Here is a 19604-nt window from a genome sequence, read left to right on the forward strand (position 1 = left end):
TAGCTATCTAAACCTGAACCGGAGGCTGCAATTTTTGGCACCCCTTCAGGAAAATGTTGCTGTTGCCATTTTTACACATGGAATCTAACTCAGTTGTCTTAAATCCATGGCAGAAGCTGATAAAAATTCACCAACAATGTCAAAATCATATTTATGTTTGGACATTTTATAATCTGTAATCATTACTAATAAAATTTTAGAATAGAGTAACAACAGAGTGAAAAAGAAAAGCTAATTTTTAGCCAAAACTATTATTTTTTAATGGAACTTGTTAGGCTTTAAGTTGATGGCATTCCTTTCAGTATAATCATAATGAGGACAATATTTTCATTTTTTCTAGTCAGAAATAGTATACGCTTAGTTTACATCTCACAAAAGACCTTTTCTTCAGGCACTATATTTGTTATAAATACTTTTCTGAATAGCCAACTTCAGAGTATATCTGCATTTACTGATGCCTGAAAAACAATTCCAGAGACATATTCTCGATTTTAAAAACATTTTCATCACACAGAAACATTGTGATTTCCAAAATATTTTAAATATGGCTTGACTACCTAAGTCTACCAAAGTAATGGTAGTATCAGTGTGGAGTGGCGATTCCTGGCTTCAGTGACATTTCAGTCAGGCCATCATTGAACTGGTATCTTCATATGCAAAATTTATTCTCCCCCCTCTCCTTGCTAATATTATTATTAGCAGGATTCAGCTTAACGATTAGAAGGCAGATTATCTGTATTTTTCCACAGCTCATCACCTTTTAATAATTTATAGGGATCTACTTAAAAATTTTTGTTTGTTTGAATTTTTTAAGAAGAAGTAACTTATGATTATTTAAAGTAAAATACAGACTTTATTTTCATGGAAAGAAGGTAGTTTATGGCAATCTGGTCAGTCTTTAACACACTGATTATAGGAATAAAAAGATTAGCACTGAAATATAATCCTTAGGATTTTAAATTTCACAAATTCGGATGGATGTTACAAATACAACCTATTTTTTTCTTCCTAAAATTGTACAAGAGTAATACTGACAAAAAACTACACTACAATAATAACATTATTATTATTGTGAGATTTCGTATGCAGTAATCATTTTAGGCATCATTAAAGCCTCTTTAAGATCATAGCTCATGAAAATTGTAGGTTTTCATTTACAAAAATGAAAAAGCTATTATTATTATTATTATTGTTAATTTATTGTAGTTTTTAAAAGATTGCTTCCATGCAGTGAAATGTTCATTAGTGAAGGTTATTAAATGCTATATTAATGTGCATCTAACAATACGTGATCTTATTATGGCTTTACCTGACCCAGTAAAAGTGTCAAGCGATCCATCTCCAGTTGTTGTTGTTGTTTCACTGCTGTTCATGGGTTCTGTTTTGACTGCAAGAAGAGACACTACATAGAAGAATAAGTAGACATGAGATTTTACTTCTAAATTTACACTGGAGCCCTCATGCCAGTCTCACTAGCGGTAGTCCAGCTAAAACAAGCATGCAGTGCAACAGCCTCAACCTCTGCTCTACCACCCTACTGAGACAATCTGCACTTGCTCTGTCTGAATGGTCATGCATCTACATAGCTTTTTATTTGTGCATTTGTCTATCTTTTTGCGACTGGAGTATCTTCTGGGGAGATTTCAGTCTAAACCTAGCTGATTCTAACAATTCCTTCAGAGTAGCAGAGAGGAAGGAAACATTAGCTGTCAAGGGATGTAGCACGTAACAAAAATAGTTCTGCCTGACAAATGAAACAGTAATAATATGGTTTCATGCTCTTATAGAAGCAAATAACTTTCACAGTGACAGCATTCTGCCTTTCCCCTTCCCCTTTTACAGAGTGTGGGGGGGGGGCTTTTTGAGCTAGGTCACCAGCAAGCAATTTTCCATAAATGAAGAGAGAGGTTTAAAAGACAAAAGGTCAAAAGAACTCAAGTAGGACACAAATCACAGCCACGACAAAGTCAGCTTCTAACTCAGAAGTTATCAAATATTTGGGTCCACTCTGAACTCAAATTATTTCTTATAGATCATCATGCACTCTTACCATCCAAACTGTAACTGAAAGCATCACAGAGGCAATCTAGATTTTATAGTTTAGTATGTTACCTGAACAGACCATCTGGAATAGCCTTTTGTAATGGAGTCTGGGAACCACCCTTCTTATTATGTGGTGAGAAACAGTGGTATAGAATACACTGCAGCTGTTATTAGATGTTTGACAGCAAATGTGGAAACCCTCAACATTATCACAATTGCTTTGAAAAGGTCAGTTAGGGGCATGTGTGAGCATTTATCACATATGTATCAGCAACTTGCTTATAGATACCACAGGAGCGGTCGCTGCCTGGGGGCACAGAGCAAAGGGGCAATGAGGACCTGCATGGGCCACTATCACGGTCGTACACCAGGTATTGAAATTCCAAGGACACAGCCTGGGATTTGTGGAGAAGCCTTTGCTGTGACAGCCGGGCTGGCAGAGCCTCCGTAGCAGGTCTAACATACGCCAAGCAAGGGCATCTTCTGCCAGCTAGTTACCTGACGCCTCTGAGGGACATCAGCTAAGCTGACAAAAGCTCTCGTCTGTCAACAGCGTTGCACCCACATTTGACTTCACTGGGAATAGTAAGGGGAGGGGGGGGATTTCATGTTCTGAGCTGGTGAAGTATTTACAAACTATGGCTCAGATCCAGGTCACCTAACTTTGGCATACTAATCTCCCTTTATGTTCAGTCGAAAAAGAGATGTACTTCCAGGGGGGCAATTCAGGCCAAGTACAGCCTGAGCTGTCCTTGAGTTCACCATCCCTCTTACAGTCTGTAGAGGAAAATGTAGTGGATGAGCTAAATCAAGGACTTGGGTTTCTCATGGGAAAAATATCCAGAACAACACCTACAGAACCATTCTTATATTCCTCCTTGTGTCTGTGAGCACAACGAAGAGGGCACTGGGAGTTGCACATTTCCCAGTGCTGCCTGTGACAGTACAGTCCCAGCTGCCTGTGACGGACCCTGAGTGAGTCACCTCTCCTACAGTATCACACCTGATTGCCAGTCACACTGCTCAACGGAACTTGCTTCAGTAAGTCATATGGGATGCTGCAGATGCCTACAACTGCACAGGTGACCTGTACTGAATTCAAAGGGATGCCTGTTTAGATCGAGTAAGGAACTTGAGAAATTGGGATGTATTTGTCTCTGTGACAGGGAGAGTGACCTGCAGTTGACACCTGTGCCCCACTGCTAATCAAATCAAGTAGACCTTCTTACACAAGTTATACAGTTGTATCTTTTCATTTACTGTGCAAGTTTAAAAATATTTGTAAGTGTGGCTTTTAAAGATAAACTTCATTATGGTTTCTCTTCAATAGAAGTGCCTCGCCCATATATTCTCCCTGCAAGCAATAGGATATTAATTCAATATGAATTCATCAGGGAAGAATTTTAGCCACATTTTTTCAAGCTGTTGTTCACTCCTTGTCATCTTGCTGGCTATTATCTTCTCATTTAAAAAAAAAGCTGTGACAAATATTACACAAAATGAACAAAGTAATTCATAAGAGTAATCAATCATTCCCATTTCTCTATTTAGATGAGAAAGATGTGATTTTATTTTTATCAGATCAATAAAATATACATTAAGAAAAAGCTTTAGGATCATCTGTCACAAAATGATTGCCCCCACTGAACCTCAGGCCTTTCAGTCATGTGGAACATGTATTGTTGCCTGAAGCATGAAAAGTAACTAAATTAGTTTTCTCTTTACTATATACAGATGCCTGCATGTACTTCAGTAGGAGAATGAAAAATCATATTAAGTTGGAAAGTTCTGTATTTTCCCCTCTGAAGATCTTTGGTCATATTTTACTTCATAAAATGCATGTCTCTTCTCTGAAGAGTGTGTACATTTACCTACATAAAAAAACCCCAACTTCTTAGTATATTTATCTCTTTCTATTCATTAAGGTATTCCACTATTGCCTATACTAAGCTACAAATCTATGTTCAGTACTGCGTCCAGAAAGACACTCCAGTATGTGCCTAACTGTTTTATTTAACAAAAACTTCAGTAATTAATTGAAATGTTTACTTCAGAGTTGTGTCTAGTTCTGGTTAATGCCAGCTGCAGTGCACTTCCATCAGCACCAATAGTCACCCTGTCAAGCAGAAAAGGATCTAAACCAAAAGAAACTCTCTCATGTACTTAACTTGAGGGAAAACATCATACTGGCACTGTGTTTTGTTGAAAAATACATGCAGTAAGTATTTTTTTTTATGTGCTTGATATTTTAAACAGTTCTGCTTTGATACATTAAGATTTTAGCACAGTGAGGAATTCAGCAAGGTCCTTCCTCGGTGTAGCTGGAGATTTGGACTATTATCTTTCTTCCTTTATGTTGCATGACATTAAACCAAGAAGGGAAAAAGCAAAAAGCTAATTAAAAAAAAAAAAAAATTCTAACATCAAATCAAATACCCAGGAACATTAAAGCTGAAATCAAAATAAAAGCTGACACCAATCAAAAACACAGAATCTTCCCTATGTTTCCCACATGTGAGACAAAGCATGGTTCTGATACTACTATGGCAACTGCTCTAGACATAATGCAGACTAAGAGACTAAGAGTTTGAACTAGCTTTTTGCATTAATACTTTAAAGACTGTACATTTAATATTCTATTTTTTAAAGTGTGGATTAATTTTACTTTTTTGTACATATTGAAAGAGTAAAAATAAAATGAAAAGCAATCTCAAGCTCGAAACAAATGTGAGTGTTGCTAATAGTGAAGACTGCACATGCTAAGAGTAGAGCTACCATGACTGCCAGGGGCTGGAGGGGATATGATGTACAAGGACAGATGGAGGAATCTGGGCTTGTTCTGTCATAGGAAGAGAAGGCTGAGGGGAGAGCTAATTTCCTCCTGCAGCCATCTAATGGGAAGGTGCAAATATGACAACAAACAAATACACACTCTTCCCAGAAGGAAAAATCCAATCAGATGTAAGAGGAAAATTCTTTGCTGTGAGAGGAGTCAGGCCCTGGGACAGATCCCCAGAGGGGCTGTGGCACCTCCACCTTGGAGGTAATCAACACTCAGCTAGATGCTGCCTTGAGCAACATGATATAAAAACAAAGTTGGCCCTGCTCTGAGCAGGGGTTGGCCCAGCTGACCTTCAGGGATCCCTTCCGAAAATTATTCTAAGACAAACTCAGAATACATCTTCCAACAGGCAACAGCTTCTACAATATTAAATACTTACTTAATGAAAGGACTCAGCAGACTGACATGACTACTATTCTGTGAACCTCTTTTTTTTCCTAAAGAACCTCTCTACACTAAGGACAGAAAACGAACACAGTGTGTTAGGGTCAAGAGATGCTACTACTATGCATGAAGCAGGACAGGCAAGTGCAATAGCTATTAGAGCAAGCACGCCTGAGTAAAATGTAAAACAAGAAACCAGACAGCTTGTCATAGGAACAATTTTCCTCTTTCTTTTAGCAAGCCTTAAGGGTTTTCCTAGGCATATACTCAACTAGAAGCACAGTTCTAAATGTTCTACTGCCTACGGAAAATCATACTTCATGCAAGTAATGCACAGACTTTCACAATACATTCCTCACTACTGATAACTGGTACTTAAATTATTACCTTCCACATTTATCTGAACATGCTGAACAGTTAACTGAGGTGACAGACTAAGTTAGCTCAGTCCTTCCTTAAACTGAAATTCTTGTAACTGAGCAGGGGCATTCACATGTAATCAGTTATTCCAGTGCAAACAATCTTTTGTGCTCAAGCCTGAACTTTTGTTTTGTTAAATTGTCTCTGGATATGTGGCTTACAAATGGCAAGCTAATTCTGAGGGTTTTTTTTCAAAAGCAAAGTTTTTGAGATCTTCCTAACTTTAGTCCAAACCTGTACCGCATGAGCACCTGTGTAATGGCTTGTCAGGGTGACGCATATTTACACCTGTGATTAATTTCATATGTACTGCAACAGTGTCACATACATAATTATTACTAATCATTATAACTCATGACAATAATACATGAGAGGAAACTCATAAATGAAGACAACAGCTTGGAAAATTTGGCCAAATGTTTGGAAAGTGGCAAGTTCCATCCATGTAGTAGCACACTAGACATAAGCTTTAATTAATAATGAAAGTAGTAGGAGGAGTAGTAACAATAATGTCAACCTTGATTTGTGCTCAGGTAATCATGCAGTGTTGTACCTAAAAATAAAGGAAAAAAAAATGGGCATTCTGTGGAAAATCCGTCAGCCTGACTTTCCGGCAGTGCTGACTACTGGCAATTCCCAGCACTGTTGATCACAATGAGGCTCTCCCAGTCTCTCAGAGCACATTGACAGTTAAGCTAATTTTAAGTGAGTTAAATTCTCATTGCTCATCAGATGACTTTCAAGGTAAGGTAAGACAACTATTTATTGTAATTTCCTACCAGTTACCTGGGTGCGGGAAAGGCCTCTGAGAAGGGGTGGGAAAAACAACGTGGGAAAAAACCCATGGAAATGTTAAAACTACCTAACAAAATAACAGAGCAAACCAAGAGAGATGTAACACAGCAGTCACGGAGGCACACCACCACACACATGCACTGTACCAGGGTCTCTCATACTTGTTGCAGAAGAGGGAGTACTGCAACTCAGCAACCAGTCTGCAGTGTTTAATACAGTCATGTTGTCTCCTGAGAACGGGAATGGTATAACGGTTCATTTTCCCAATGTCTGTTCAGTGTACATGAATAGTCTTCAAGGCAAGTAAGTGGTTTTGCACTTTGCGCCAAGTCTTTTAACTGCATTGTATTGTTTTTATGAGTATTATTTTAACTGCTTTATTTATGCAAGTATAATATAGAGGCATCTAGTTATTAGTGTTATTTAGTGGTATGCTTGAAGTTCTCCCTTCCCTTTATGCTGGAATAAGGATTCTATTTAAAAATACAAATAGGTTGAACCTTAACGGTTCAGTCCTTCTTTGCAGAGCTCTGTTACCCTCACAGGCACATACACTTTTTATTAAAATTGACAGATTTTATTTTTTAAATAGGGATAAGTGAATAAAATGCTTTACATTGTGGCCAGAAAGAACAAACTAACAATTTTTTCTTGGTGCCAACTGTTAAAACAGACAGCAACATATAAACTCCAAAAAAGAGGGCTGAAACTCTAGCCTGAATTGTATCCATGGTGTCACTCACAGACACTAATGGGAACAGGACTCCATCTCTGAATGTGGTACCCTGCCTTCCACTGTTCCAACTCAGCTATGGCAGAATCTATTATCCGAAAGCATTGGAACATCCGTGTTGTAGCTGCATGGTAGTGCTGTCCCTACAGTAATAGATACAGCAGTAATAACCAGTTAGTTATTTGTGAGGAAAATCTAAAAATCTCTTTATGACAACCTTTCACTACCTGCCAAGAAATTGAATTAGCATGTTTATCATGTAAAAAAAATTACGTAAGCCTAATTTTGATGCACTTCTATCGACAGAGATTTTAAATTAACCTAAATGTGTATAGCTCAGCATGTAAGAGTAAATTATTACTCAGCAATGAAGTATGACACAGAAAACGTAATCTATTTCAAGTTACCAACAGGTATAACCAAAACTTTAACACTTTGTTCAAATCAACCATTCCAAGATTTTCCTTGTTTCACCTTTCTGCCTCTTACTTCAGTTGGTGCAAACTGAAGAATTTCTGTTGGAATTAGTAGATTTACACTAGTATGACTGTCACTTTTTTCATAATCCTTGATGGGTTTATAAATGGGTTTATGCTCAGCCTTGAAATTATGTTAAAAAATGCATATAACTAGAAAGTAGCCAAAACTCTATACGTGCCAGCGGTGCTCACCTCCTGTTCCATTCGTTGTAACTGATGTGCTACTGAGATTAGGTTTATCCAGTTTGGAACTACCCGGTGCATCGCTACTTCCAACAAGGTTATGAGGACTGGCTAGATCTTGCATTTCCATAGACCTGTTAAAGAAAAAGGTGACAGTATTTAAATGCATTTTGATACTATCTATATTAATCTGCCTTTTCTATAATAACTTCTTTTACATGGAGAGTTTTTAATGCAGTCAGATTAACAAATCAGTACAGGTTCCTTTAAGGACTTCTTTGCTTTTCACCAAACCTAGAAAAGTAGCTAATAATTTGACGTGAACAGCAACAACGCCAGTATTTTTCAATTTTCATTTAGGTATTATGAAGTAGATGACACGGGCTTATGAAACTGCTCAAAGAGCTTGTAAAAAAAGTGCACGAGGGAGTGCATATACATGGATGGACAGATGGAAGGATAAATGCACATATATAGATATTTCTCAGCAGGAAACAGACTTATTAAGTGAAAAGCCAGTCATTACACAAAATGTCAGAATAGGAACTTCTGCCTCCCATTATCTGTATTCCAACCAGTAGCAGTCACTGCATCCATACTAAATCATAGGAACAGACTATACAGGTGAACAAACAGAACTTTCACGTACATCTGGAAGAGTCTTCACTCTTACAAATGTATATATTCTTATTAGCTTGCTTGTTTTTTTTTTTTTTCCTTCTGAGTAATTTCTAGGAAACTTGCAAAATTTCAAGTGAATTTAGACCACAGTGGATTTCAGCAACACAGTTATGCTGGGAGACTGTGGACAGCTTTCATTCAGTGACAACAGATCTACCTTTCTCAGACAAAGCAGATGAGGAGCATTTCTTGTTAGACCAGTAACTGCAATCCAGTTTGCAGTGTGTGCTCGCCTATTCCTTGCTTCATTTATAAATTAATTACACAATTTTCTTCCCCAAAGAAACATTTTTGGTATGTATAAGAAAAGCTGCCAGCCCATCTGCAACAGGAGAAGCATTTACCACATGTATATTACAAAGGCCAACCAAAAGATTGTCTTGCAGAGCTGTATATGCCCAATTACACTGTAGAAGACTGAAATAGCTAGGGAAGATATGAACCGTTGGGATAGTTCAGTAAGAATAACTGCTCTTGTATATTCATATTCTGACCAGGAAAATCAGTGGCAAATCAGTAAGACAACACCCAGCATCTTCAGTATTTATTGCAAGTTTCACTTTGAAATTGCCTATCTTCTGTGCTCCACACATACTCCTGTGGGCAAAAAAACCCACAACCAAACAAAAACCCACTATCTTTCCATCAAATATGGGGCTGCTGTCCAAATCTATTTTTTTTTCTCTAAGATAAGGAAAAAAACCACACAGAACAAAAATATCTCTTATTTTGTGTTCCTAATTCCGTTGATCTCCTGGATGCTTTAGCTTGCCTTTCATTGCATTTATTTAACCCAAGACACCAATTCAGAGCTTTCATGTTGTGAATATTTTCCAGGAAATGTAGGAAATACTACATCTCAACTGGGAAAATGCACCAAGACCTTACCCAAAGGCTCATGAAGAAAAGAATCCCATTTACTCCAGTAAATGCTCAAATCAAACCTGAGATGCACTGATACTCCCCTGGCAGGGAAGCCTCCCCATCAGCAGTCTGGATGAGCAGAGGAAAACTGATATTGCAGGAGGCCATGCATCACTATATAAGACTTTTATAGCCATATTCAAGGAAATGCAAATGCATAAACTGAGATTTGAACTGCCTTGACCCAGATTTCTTCATCTAATTGTATATACATTTCTACACATCTGTCAGCAGTGCACTGTATTTATTGTCTACTGGAAATGTGATCAGTGTTAGATGAAATAAAATGAACTCAAGTGGTTTACTAGTCCATCAGTTTTTGTTTAGTAGTTTCTGTACAAGGATAGCAGCTAAAGGTTAAAAAAAGTCTGTGAGTTTCCATCTTCTATGTATTTAAGGGAGCAGGAGAATGCTATGCAAAATAAACAGTGTGTGTTTCATTGCATATACACTGTAATACACCCCACGTGTTCACTTAGCAGTTTAAGTGTCATGTTTTTCTGTTCAAGTATGATCAGCCCAGAGATACCTAGTGGGCAGTTCTAGATTAGAAAGTTCACATGTGCTTTTTTTCTTGTTTAGCATGAAAATTACAATAATTTATTTTCAGACATATATCATGGCCACTGATGCAAATGCTTCAGCAATATTTCATCAGCAAAACCACTGATTTACCTAACTAGTTTATTTAACAATTATCCATGTTAAGCACTTTTCACACTCAAACAAATCAGTTATTCTTAATCAAATCAGTTTTTCTTAATCAGAAAAGTAAGACCACTGATTTTCATTTGCTTGGCAAAGAATATAAACAGTCAAACTCCGTAAAAGGAATAGTTTTTGCTCCATACCAGTATGAAATCTTTTGTGCAGAAAAGTACTTTATTTGCCTTATTTTGTTTCCTATAGGAAATGGCATCCCAGTCCACAGACACGGCAAGTTAATTAACTAGTACTATTTTAAAAGTAGTGCATTTAAAATGAGACATTTTGTCTGCATGAGTAAAACACATCTTGCACTTATTGGTAGTTTATTAAGGATAAAAAGGATATCCAAACCAATAAAAAGTTTCACAAAACCATGTGTATACATTATACTTATCCTGGGTGCTCTATCCTGTGTGAACAAGTAAGGGGATTATTTTAATATATCCCTCTGTGATTTATTTATTGAAGTGCACATGTTACCTTCTGTGTAACAGATGTAATTCAATTCACCTTTCTGGATGCATTTAGTCTACCTTTAGCCTAAAATCTTCTTGAGAAGATGTAACAGACCTACTAAAATCTTACAGTTTCAGTGAATGAAGGATTCAGGAAAAATGCTTAATAAAATGGATGAAATAATTCCAACATCTTGAATTCATTTTGTCAAACTAAATGTTTATCAGAGTCCTGCTTTCACTGACTTAATCAGAAGCAGGTTCAGGTTCAGTGTGTGTTTTCCTGCACTAAAAAGAGAGCGATCTCTGAAGGACCAATTAATACTTCCACGTTTATGCAGTTATTTACCAAAGACTGTTTTCTAGTAAATGCAGTGTGTTTCAATTTAGACAGAATAAAGCCTATTGTTAAAGCTGCTTAAAAAAATACATTGTACAGCTTTATTTTCCATTTTTTGTTTCTCTGCCAGGCACGTAACTGTTTGAGCTTTAGTTTTCCCCTTCTTGCATTGCCTCAGACTACTTAGTAATTAAGTAAAATGCTAAAGTGTATCAAAAGGTAAGTTTTGAGAGCAAACGGATTACTTGGTAAGAAGATGTTTTAATTTGCTCTTGACTATTTATTTGAAGAACATTAGCACGATTCCAATCTCCTGAATGAAAACCTGAAATCTGGCAAGATAGATCTGTCTTTTATTCTGCTTTGGCTGTGCTTTAAGTCCTTGAAAATTGGTATTTGCACGTGCTTAGTGGATCATTTCAGAGGCTTACCGGAAAAGTCTCTAAAACGTCCCAGTTCATGGAACACTCTCCCTTATCCCTGTGGGCTTTATCTCCAGCCTGGATGTGAACTATCCTACCGAACTGAAGAGGGTTTGTATCAAGAAGATGGCTGTGCGTGAATCCTGGGCATGCCACATTAGAGCACATTTTGTTCACTGGCTTGAAGGGACATCTTTTCAAGAGTTAACCGACATTCAGAAGTGGGTTAAGCAACAGCATCTAAAGAGAGAAATTCTCCCCCATCCCCATCTTTACAAGGGCAGCCAAAGACCCCAGCCCACCAAAGTGCACAGCCCAGCACCTTAACCCAACCGTGCACAGGAAGGTTTAAGTATAGCTAATTACCATTGCCCAATCTGACAGCTGCATCACTATATTTCTGTATAGCTTTGCTTGTATTATTTTAAAGGTAAAAAGCTCAAGCCTTGGTTCCAGGGTTATGCTTTTGAAATTCCTGTGCTTTTTTTTTTTCTTTCTTTATAGTCACATATCTACTTGTGCACTGCTTTTCTTCAGCAGAATTAAAATCTATTTCCAGAAAACCTGGGTCCTTATAACTCCATTATCCATTGGCATTTCTAATTAAACTACCATAAACACGGACTAAGAGCTGCATCCTTCCACAATGCAAAACTCCATTGATTATTCATGAATTCTGCAAGTAGATCATATTTAGATAATTTTATTCTTTAAAGAGATCATATTTTAAAAGGTAAACTTTTTGCTACATAATCTACTTTTACTATATTTCAAGCTTTTTTACTAGCAAGATTGAAAGTATGAAATAATTTATCAAAGATTTATAAAAGAGTAAGTATTCTAGTGTGAAAACAAAGTACTTCAAAACCTAGGCAAACCAGAACATTTTACAAATATTAATTCCTTATTGTGCAGATTTTGCTGCTAAGCCAAAATAGAATTGAAAGAAGTACTAGATAAAGGCTGTTTAAAATGGAATGATTTCATTTAGTTTATAAATTAATCAGAACAAAAATTTTAGAAGCATTTTTCTTTTTAAAATGGTTTGATAGGAAATTCTCTACATTTTTTTCCCTTAACAGAATCTTTACTAAACTTCACTGTGGCAAAAATCCACATTATTTTTTTTTTTTTTGTTAGTTTCCCTCCTGTTCTTCTTACATCCCTCCTGTTATAACCCCAGTTCTTATATATCCCAAATTTTCTCACAGAAATCTGAAGCCTCGTCCAATTCAGATGTCAGCTACCTTGGAACTTCTGAAATTAAACAAACAGGGAATTCCCCTTTATTTAAAATTAACTTTTAGGGCAATATGGAAGTTGGGTAACAGAGCTGTTCAGACTCTGCTAAATCTGTTTCCTAGTGCTGTCAGCTCAGCTCTCTGGCTACACAGTTTTAAAGACAAGTGGGGTCGTATTTTTCCATTTCCCACAGAAATTTTTTTTGCCAGATCTTTCAGCCATGTTCTGAACATGACTAGCAAGCCCACCTCTCTTCCAAATGCAGTCTGAACTAGCTCATAAAAGCTTTTCGCTCTGACAAAAAAAATTAGAATAGATGCACATGCACAAATGTAATTATTCCAATAACATCTACCTAAAATCTACAACAAAGTTTAAAACCATCAAAAACAACAGATACATAATATTTATGGAGTTTTTTCTAGGTTGTTGATATTTTTTTTAGAAAACTGTATTGCATACATCACATTCACAGTTAGGCAAGGGGTATTTCATGTTTATTTGCACCTACACAATCTATAATTAATGCAATTAAAAAGAAGCTACACCAACCCTTTAACAGTCCTCAGAGATTGCAGTGGGAACCAAGAAAGAAGGTGCAGAGAGAAGGATTTTGGACAACGGGCAAGTTTCCAGGGAATATACACATGCATACAAACACATGTACACTAACACACAGCTACATGAAAACTTTCAGTAATTCTTCGGTGCTAAATATCCACACATACATGTGTATAAGTGAATAAATGCACAACAAAAAAATTTCCACTATCTTCCACCAGAGACTGCCACAAATAGTACAACACAACACAGCACACAGCCTATGACCACTCCTCAAATGAGTAACATTTCCAATCATTACACTAAGTCTAAAATGCAGGCTAATAATGTTTTCTTTTCCAGGTGCTTTTACATTGTGTGTGGCAACCTTTGTAATTTTTTGCTACTGTAAAAGGTAATGAAGAAAACAGCAAAACTGATGAGAAAAATTTGCTCCATTGAGATGAATGCCCCTCTTGTTTTCCCAGGCTCATCAATTGCTCCTGTATATCTTCTCGAGCGTAATAGATGGCCAAAATAACAGATCTTTTGCTATTCTAGGCACAATCTCGCAAAAGCATGCCCCTCCATCATGCAAGATCTGGGATCTTGCCAGAGTTAAAAACAAATAATACTGCTGGACACTAGCAAGACCTCCTTTCCACTCTCCTTGAGGCCTCATTTCTTAACTTGTAAAGTGATCTGATACAGTGCTAAGAAGCAGTAAAAAGTGTCATGTTAGGGATAAAACCAGCAAATGCTCTTCAGAGTTGTATTTTATTACTTTATTTTTTAACAATCCAGAAAACAAGTACTAAACTTTCTGCAACTATTTGGGGATAGAAGGTGGATTCTAGCTGTATAATTTCTCATGGTTTGTAAGTAGGGTGTCAACATTCATATTAAAAAGAGAAAGAAGCAAAACTAATGCCACATTAACATTAAACTCCCCCCCACTCCCCCCCCCAACCTTCTCCTCTGTCAATCTACAACCAATATCAGACAGAGGGTATCAAAGGGAGGGAACCGTAGTGAAACAAAGAACGAAAACATTATAGTTTTTCTACCATGTTAAAAAATACCACATAAGTAATAAATAATAAAAATATCATGAGGTTCAGCTTTGTAGAACTGTGAGTGTACAGTAAGGACTGTAGTAGACTCCTTATGAGCATGGATGATTCATTACAAGCTTAAATATCACCATGAAGCTTTGTGGCATATGAGTTTAAGCTCACAGAGAAATAACATCTACCCAGGGTCTGCAATAATGGCACTGTGGAGACGGTCCTTCTAGCACAAAGCGACAATAATTTAAGGAAAACACAAAACTGCCTGATTTTGTTTAATAGCCTTTTTGATTTCAGCAGTACTGCTTATCTTGCAGAGGATGGGACTCCTTAGGTGATCCTTTGGGGCATAAAGTGGCACTGGCTGTGATTGTATCTCAGTTTTGCTTTCATGCCTATTGTCCTCCTCTTGGCTATTCAAGCTCTAATTCCAGGAGAAAAAACCCTCAGGCAGACGGTATTACTTTACAGGAGCTGTCTGACCGGCAGCCAGTGTCAGTGCTTGGGATGCATTTGGTGCAGAGGGCTTAGCTGAGAACGTGGGCAAGCAGGTTCGGTGACAAAGGCCAGCATTGTAGTGTGCCTCCTTATGCTGTTCAACGCTTGAGAAAAAGAACATTTCTTTTAACAGCACTGCAGCTTCTTCCCCAGCCCCCCTTCCCATTTCCCCAGTTAAAGTTCTGCTAGCACCCTCCCCTTTTTGATCCTGTGCCACCTTGAGATTCTCTGTGCTTCCTGACAGTTAGGTGTCAGATATTTTTTGTCTTCATTAAATCTACACTACCCACTTTTCTCACCACATGAGCAAATGTTAAGTGTCATAGCTTTTGTTAATCTATCATACGGCTACTGCTACAGTAATAAGCAGATATTGTTTGATTGAAAGGGATACATGGATTTCTTCTTCACAGGCCTAGTGAGAAAATAACTAAAGAACATACTAAATTATTTGCCTCAGCATAAACTTTTAGCTCACCCTCTTTATGGTCAGGAGATTCCTTTAGCTACAAAACACAAGTCTGCACTAGGAAACACGCAGGCTGTCACTGAAACGGTAGATAATGGGAAGCCTTTCTTTTCCTGTATGGCTCCCCCTCCACACCATCTCCCCACCCTGTAGTTTGGGACTGGTTTGATTTGATGAAGGCAAATGATAGTTTTATATGGGAAACTATTATATACTGATGTAATCAACTGATGAACACAAAAAAGCAAAGCTACACAGAACGACACCTTATGGCCAGCTGGACCCCAGCCTTTGAGATCTCTTTTCTGGGCTACCCAAACGCGACAGCCACAGGTTTGATGTCACACGATTTTAGCTCAGGGTCTATGCTCCAGGCACTGGAGGAAGTATCCAGAAAAACGTAATGTGGTGTCTGAACAGATATTTCCCATCTTCTCAAAGAAAAAGGCAGCTGGTTGGAGGAAAACACTCCAGGCACCAGGCAGAGACCATCTAAACTAAAAAGCGGTGAGGAGCAGGGACTGATGGAATAGCAGAAAGAACCGCGGGGAGCTCAGATCTCTTAGGCGACGTGCAGGCTGGCCCACCCTGAACCTGGGCTGTACCAGAGCGTGCCCGAGTGCCAGCTGGCACGCACGGAGCCCCTGTGGGACGTGACACCGTGGCTAGCACAGCCCCCACAGCCCCAGGGCTCCCGCCCCACAGCTCGGGCTCGGCCCCGGCCACGCCTCACACGCCGCCCAGAGCTCGGCCACGCAGCCCGCGGCCCACAGCCGGCGTGACGCGGCTGCTCGTCCCGGCGCGAACAGAAAACACGTCAAGGTACACAGGAGGTTGAGCTCATGTTTAACCTGCTACGTAAAAAAATGGTGACAAAAGTAGGTTTTGGGGCCATTATATGAGCATTTAAGTAAATCAAAAGTGATAACGGCACTGCAGTTCCATGGAGAGCTGTCAAGTATCCAACTTACATGAAATACAGACAACCGTTTTAAAGATACGTAAGATCTAAATGCAAGTCTTTGGATCACAGGGCTGCATTTTCAAAGAGTAGTTCCCCCAACAGCTCCCGTTTCCACTTCTGATCACTTCCAGATGTGATCGGCACTTGCAAATTCTGTGGTTCTTAAAACATGATGAGCTGTGTCATAAACAAATAACAAACACTTCTGAGGAGATGGCTGAAATGCAAACAGCAAGCCTGTGGCCTTCCGTCCTACGCCACAAATTCTGCACAACAACTGCTCAGAGTCCCATCTGAAAAATCCGCTGGGCATTTCAGTCCTTTCTGCATCTCTGACAGGTGACCTGGTCAGAGGTAAGGAACAGATAACAAACCCAATGACTGGAGAATCTCACCAAGTCTTTCTTTGGTGTTTTTAAGTCTAATTTGGGCAACAAAGACTATTTCTTATATATACAGAGGAACATGGAGATGATCAGCTCTGCCAGTTACTAGCCTGTTGCTAATCTGTCCTCTGCAAGACAGACCCTTCAAAGCCACACTGCTTACTGCACAGAATTTTTAACATCTCAGGGAAAACACAAGGCAGTGCTCCTCATGGCAAGACAGTCTGATTTGAAGTGGAACAATGAAAAGAGTTTTGAAAGGGCTGTTTAAAGTCCTGATTTCGTATAGACAATGAACAGGGGATGCTCTAGCACCTTTGCTCTTCAAGGAGAGGAAATGTCCCCTTCCAAACCACATGTTAATGGCAGACTGAAACAGGCATCAGCGCACAGAAGGTCCTCCAAATCCCTGGTACTCACACATACGAAAGAGGAATTTCTAGGGATAACTTCATCACTGTGTTATCTTCCAACTACCTTTTTCAGAGAGGAAGTGATATAATTGATATATAATATATATAAAATTGAATCTACATTTTCAAAACAAGAGAGCAGAGGGTGGTTTGTGTCTGACTTACCCTGAATTAAAATGTCTGTTGTATTTCAAACTAGTTATTGAACGGTGGTTCTTCTTCATTAGGGATTACCCAAGGGAAGAGAAGCTCTTTCAGGTGTGCTATATTAGGGTGATCATACCTCATTTCAATGTTAGTTCTTTAGCTACCAGTACTAGGGTCTTACAAGAATTTCATCCACCTCCAGAAAGGATGAGTTATTATGACAGACCGGGCAGAATACAAGAGCTGCCAAAAACTTGTAGTTTTCATGCTCTGTTCAAACTTCACATTTTAATGCAAACATTCTGAAACTTCTCTGATTTGGTTTTTCTTTTTTTTTTTTTTTTTTTTTTTTTTTGGTAAATATGAAGTACAGTGAGTTACTGGCAAGCAGTCTTAACATGGGAAACATTAACGCATCTCACTTAACAGTGAAGTTCCCCTTAAACCTGATCTGAACCTTGGCTCCCAAGACAAATATTCTGCAGTTTACCTCATGTGGAGCACATTATGTTTGGCTCCAAAACAGTTTGTGTCAAAAGCAATTATTTCTGTTCTCTAATCGCAGTCACAACAATGAGCTAGGTTTAGAATATAAAATAAATATATGCAACTTTCTCACTGCCTGATGCTTTAATTGCTTCAGGCTCTGCTCATCCCTATTCAGTTCATATTTTATTTCCTGTACACCTGAACAAACTTGGAAATTATTGTGTTCACTTTCAGTAACTGATTACATTCAAAAGAACTTCTATTATTCTGAGTAAGAGAGAGAATGATTCCCTGATAAATGTATTCATGCTGGCTGCCCTTTACAATTGATATCAAATGATTACATTTCATTTTGCTTCTCTGTTTGATTTCCCCAAGTCATTTTATAATTTGAGACTTAAAGCATACACACAGTTTTTATGTACCTTTTTAATTTGGGGTGAAGTAGGTGATTTTTCTAAGAGTCAATAAATACGTGTCGCTGAGGGCTCTGGGGCACGCTCACTGCTGAATTATGCCCTTGAGTCACAAGCAGGGGCAGGTACCAGCTGCAAATCTGTAACACCTCCAGTTCCAGCACAGCCTGGGTGTTGATACCCCAGCCGGGTGGGGGGATACCTGCCTGCCCAGGCAGACCCACGGGAGTGGGACACGGACAGAGCCACGGGAGCGGGGCATGGGCAGAGCCACGGCTCCAGCCCCTGGTGACCCCGCAGACGCATGGCAGCGTTGGAAACCAGCCCATCTGGGGGAAGCTCCCTCTGCTAAAAGCCCGGCTTCTACCACATGGTTTGACCTTGCTACGACTTCTAACGTACTGCCTAGCCTTTAAAAATCATTAAATATCCACTCCTGTCTAAGTCCTGAGGAAAAAGCAGGGCAGGAGGAAACAAACCCTACAGTATTGTTGGTTCCTAAGTTCACACACATCTTTACTGCAGACTTAAGACTGTAACTTTACTGCATTTAGCACAGGTTCCCCAGTGGTTGAGAACCTGGTTTGTGAGACAGGGAACTAGGGTAAGAGTTGTTAATAATACCATGACTGCTTTTTATAATACAATTATTTTTGTTTCTCAGCAATTTTTAAAATATTACTGTTGTGAAACATGGTATAATAATGAAATGCTAAGGGGGATGAATATGCTTCTCTAGTGCTATTTTGAGAAAGTCATGAAAATCACTGCAACTTCGAGAGCACAGGAGGTTTTTTTCTGTTTAATTTAATCTACATAATTAGAAGGAAAATAAGACATAAGCCTGAAATAACACAGGAATAAAACATGATCTTATGTCTAGTCACCTGCCAATTACTTCTACACTGAAAAGCAAATAAAATCCCCCAAACCCTTAAAAATTAAAGTGACAGAGATTCATTTGCAAATTGAAACAGAACTAAAATGAAATTCACCAAACAGGATGTTCTCCCTTTCTGCTCTGTTCTGCACTTGCACCACATGATAAATAATTCCGCTAAAAAGTTGATCCATGGAATTGCTTTATTTATTTGGGCACTGCATATGCCTCTCTCCATTGATCTGCCAAACATACCTTTCCACAGACTTGCTGCTTCCGTCCTGAGCCTCTCTTAGATGGCAGACAAGAATCCCCTATGAATTAGATTGAGACCATCATATTCATTTTCACATTTAACCAAATCCAGATTTGAACTTAGATTTTCAAAGGTGGATGGCTAGTGAAAGGCAAGCATGTTTCATGCTTCAAGGGGAGGTAAAGTTACCTCTGCTCTACAAATGACATAAAGTAACTCCCAAAGAAATTTGACAATAATACAGACTCAGATCACAGTAAATTATATCACTTGGCAGCTAAACTGGAGAACTAAGTCCAGAATTGCCAACAAAACTCAAGACACACATTTGGATATATGGAAGGCTTTGTGATTTCTAACAGAAAGGAGCCTGCACAGACATCTTATGAGACCCATAAAGAACCTTATCAGCTGGAAAGGAGTGT

The 19604-nt window shown here is 38.5% G+C and overlaps 1 protein-coding gene across 15 annotated transcripts in view; it reads right to left on the minus strand.

Annotated features, from left to right (window-relative positions):
* The window catches only part of EYA4 (EYA transcriptional coactivator and phosphatase 4), a 155034-nt gene that overhangs the window by 46253 nt on the left and 89177 nt on the right, over positions 1–19604 (minus strand). For 13 of the 15 annotated variants that reach the window (XM_032983230.2, XM_032983232.2, XM_042796153.1 and 10 more), the window contains 2 exons: positions 7889–8013; positions 1310–1402 (listed from right to left, as the gene is read on the minus strand). In XM_032983230.2, the coding sequence (XP_032839121.1) occupies positions 1310–1402; positions 7889–8013 (218 nt within the window). The remainder of the gene's footprint in view (positions 1–1309; positions 1403–7888; positions 8014–19604) is intronic. The other 2 variants (XM_032983240.2, XM_032983235.2) reach the window with 1 other exon arrangement.

Source organism: Tyto alba, unplaced genomic scaffold (genome assembly GCF_018691265.1).
Source record: "Tyto alba isolate M040663 unplaced genomic scaffold, T.alba_DEE_v4.0 Super-Scaffold_22, whole genome shotgun sequence".
NCBI lineage: Eukaryota > Metazoa > Chordata > Aves > Strigiformes > Tytonidae > Tyto > Tyto alba.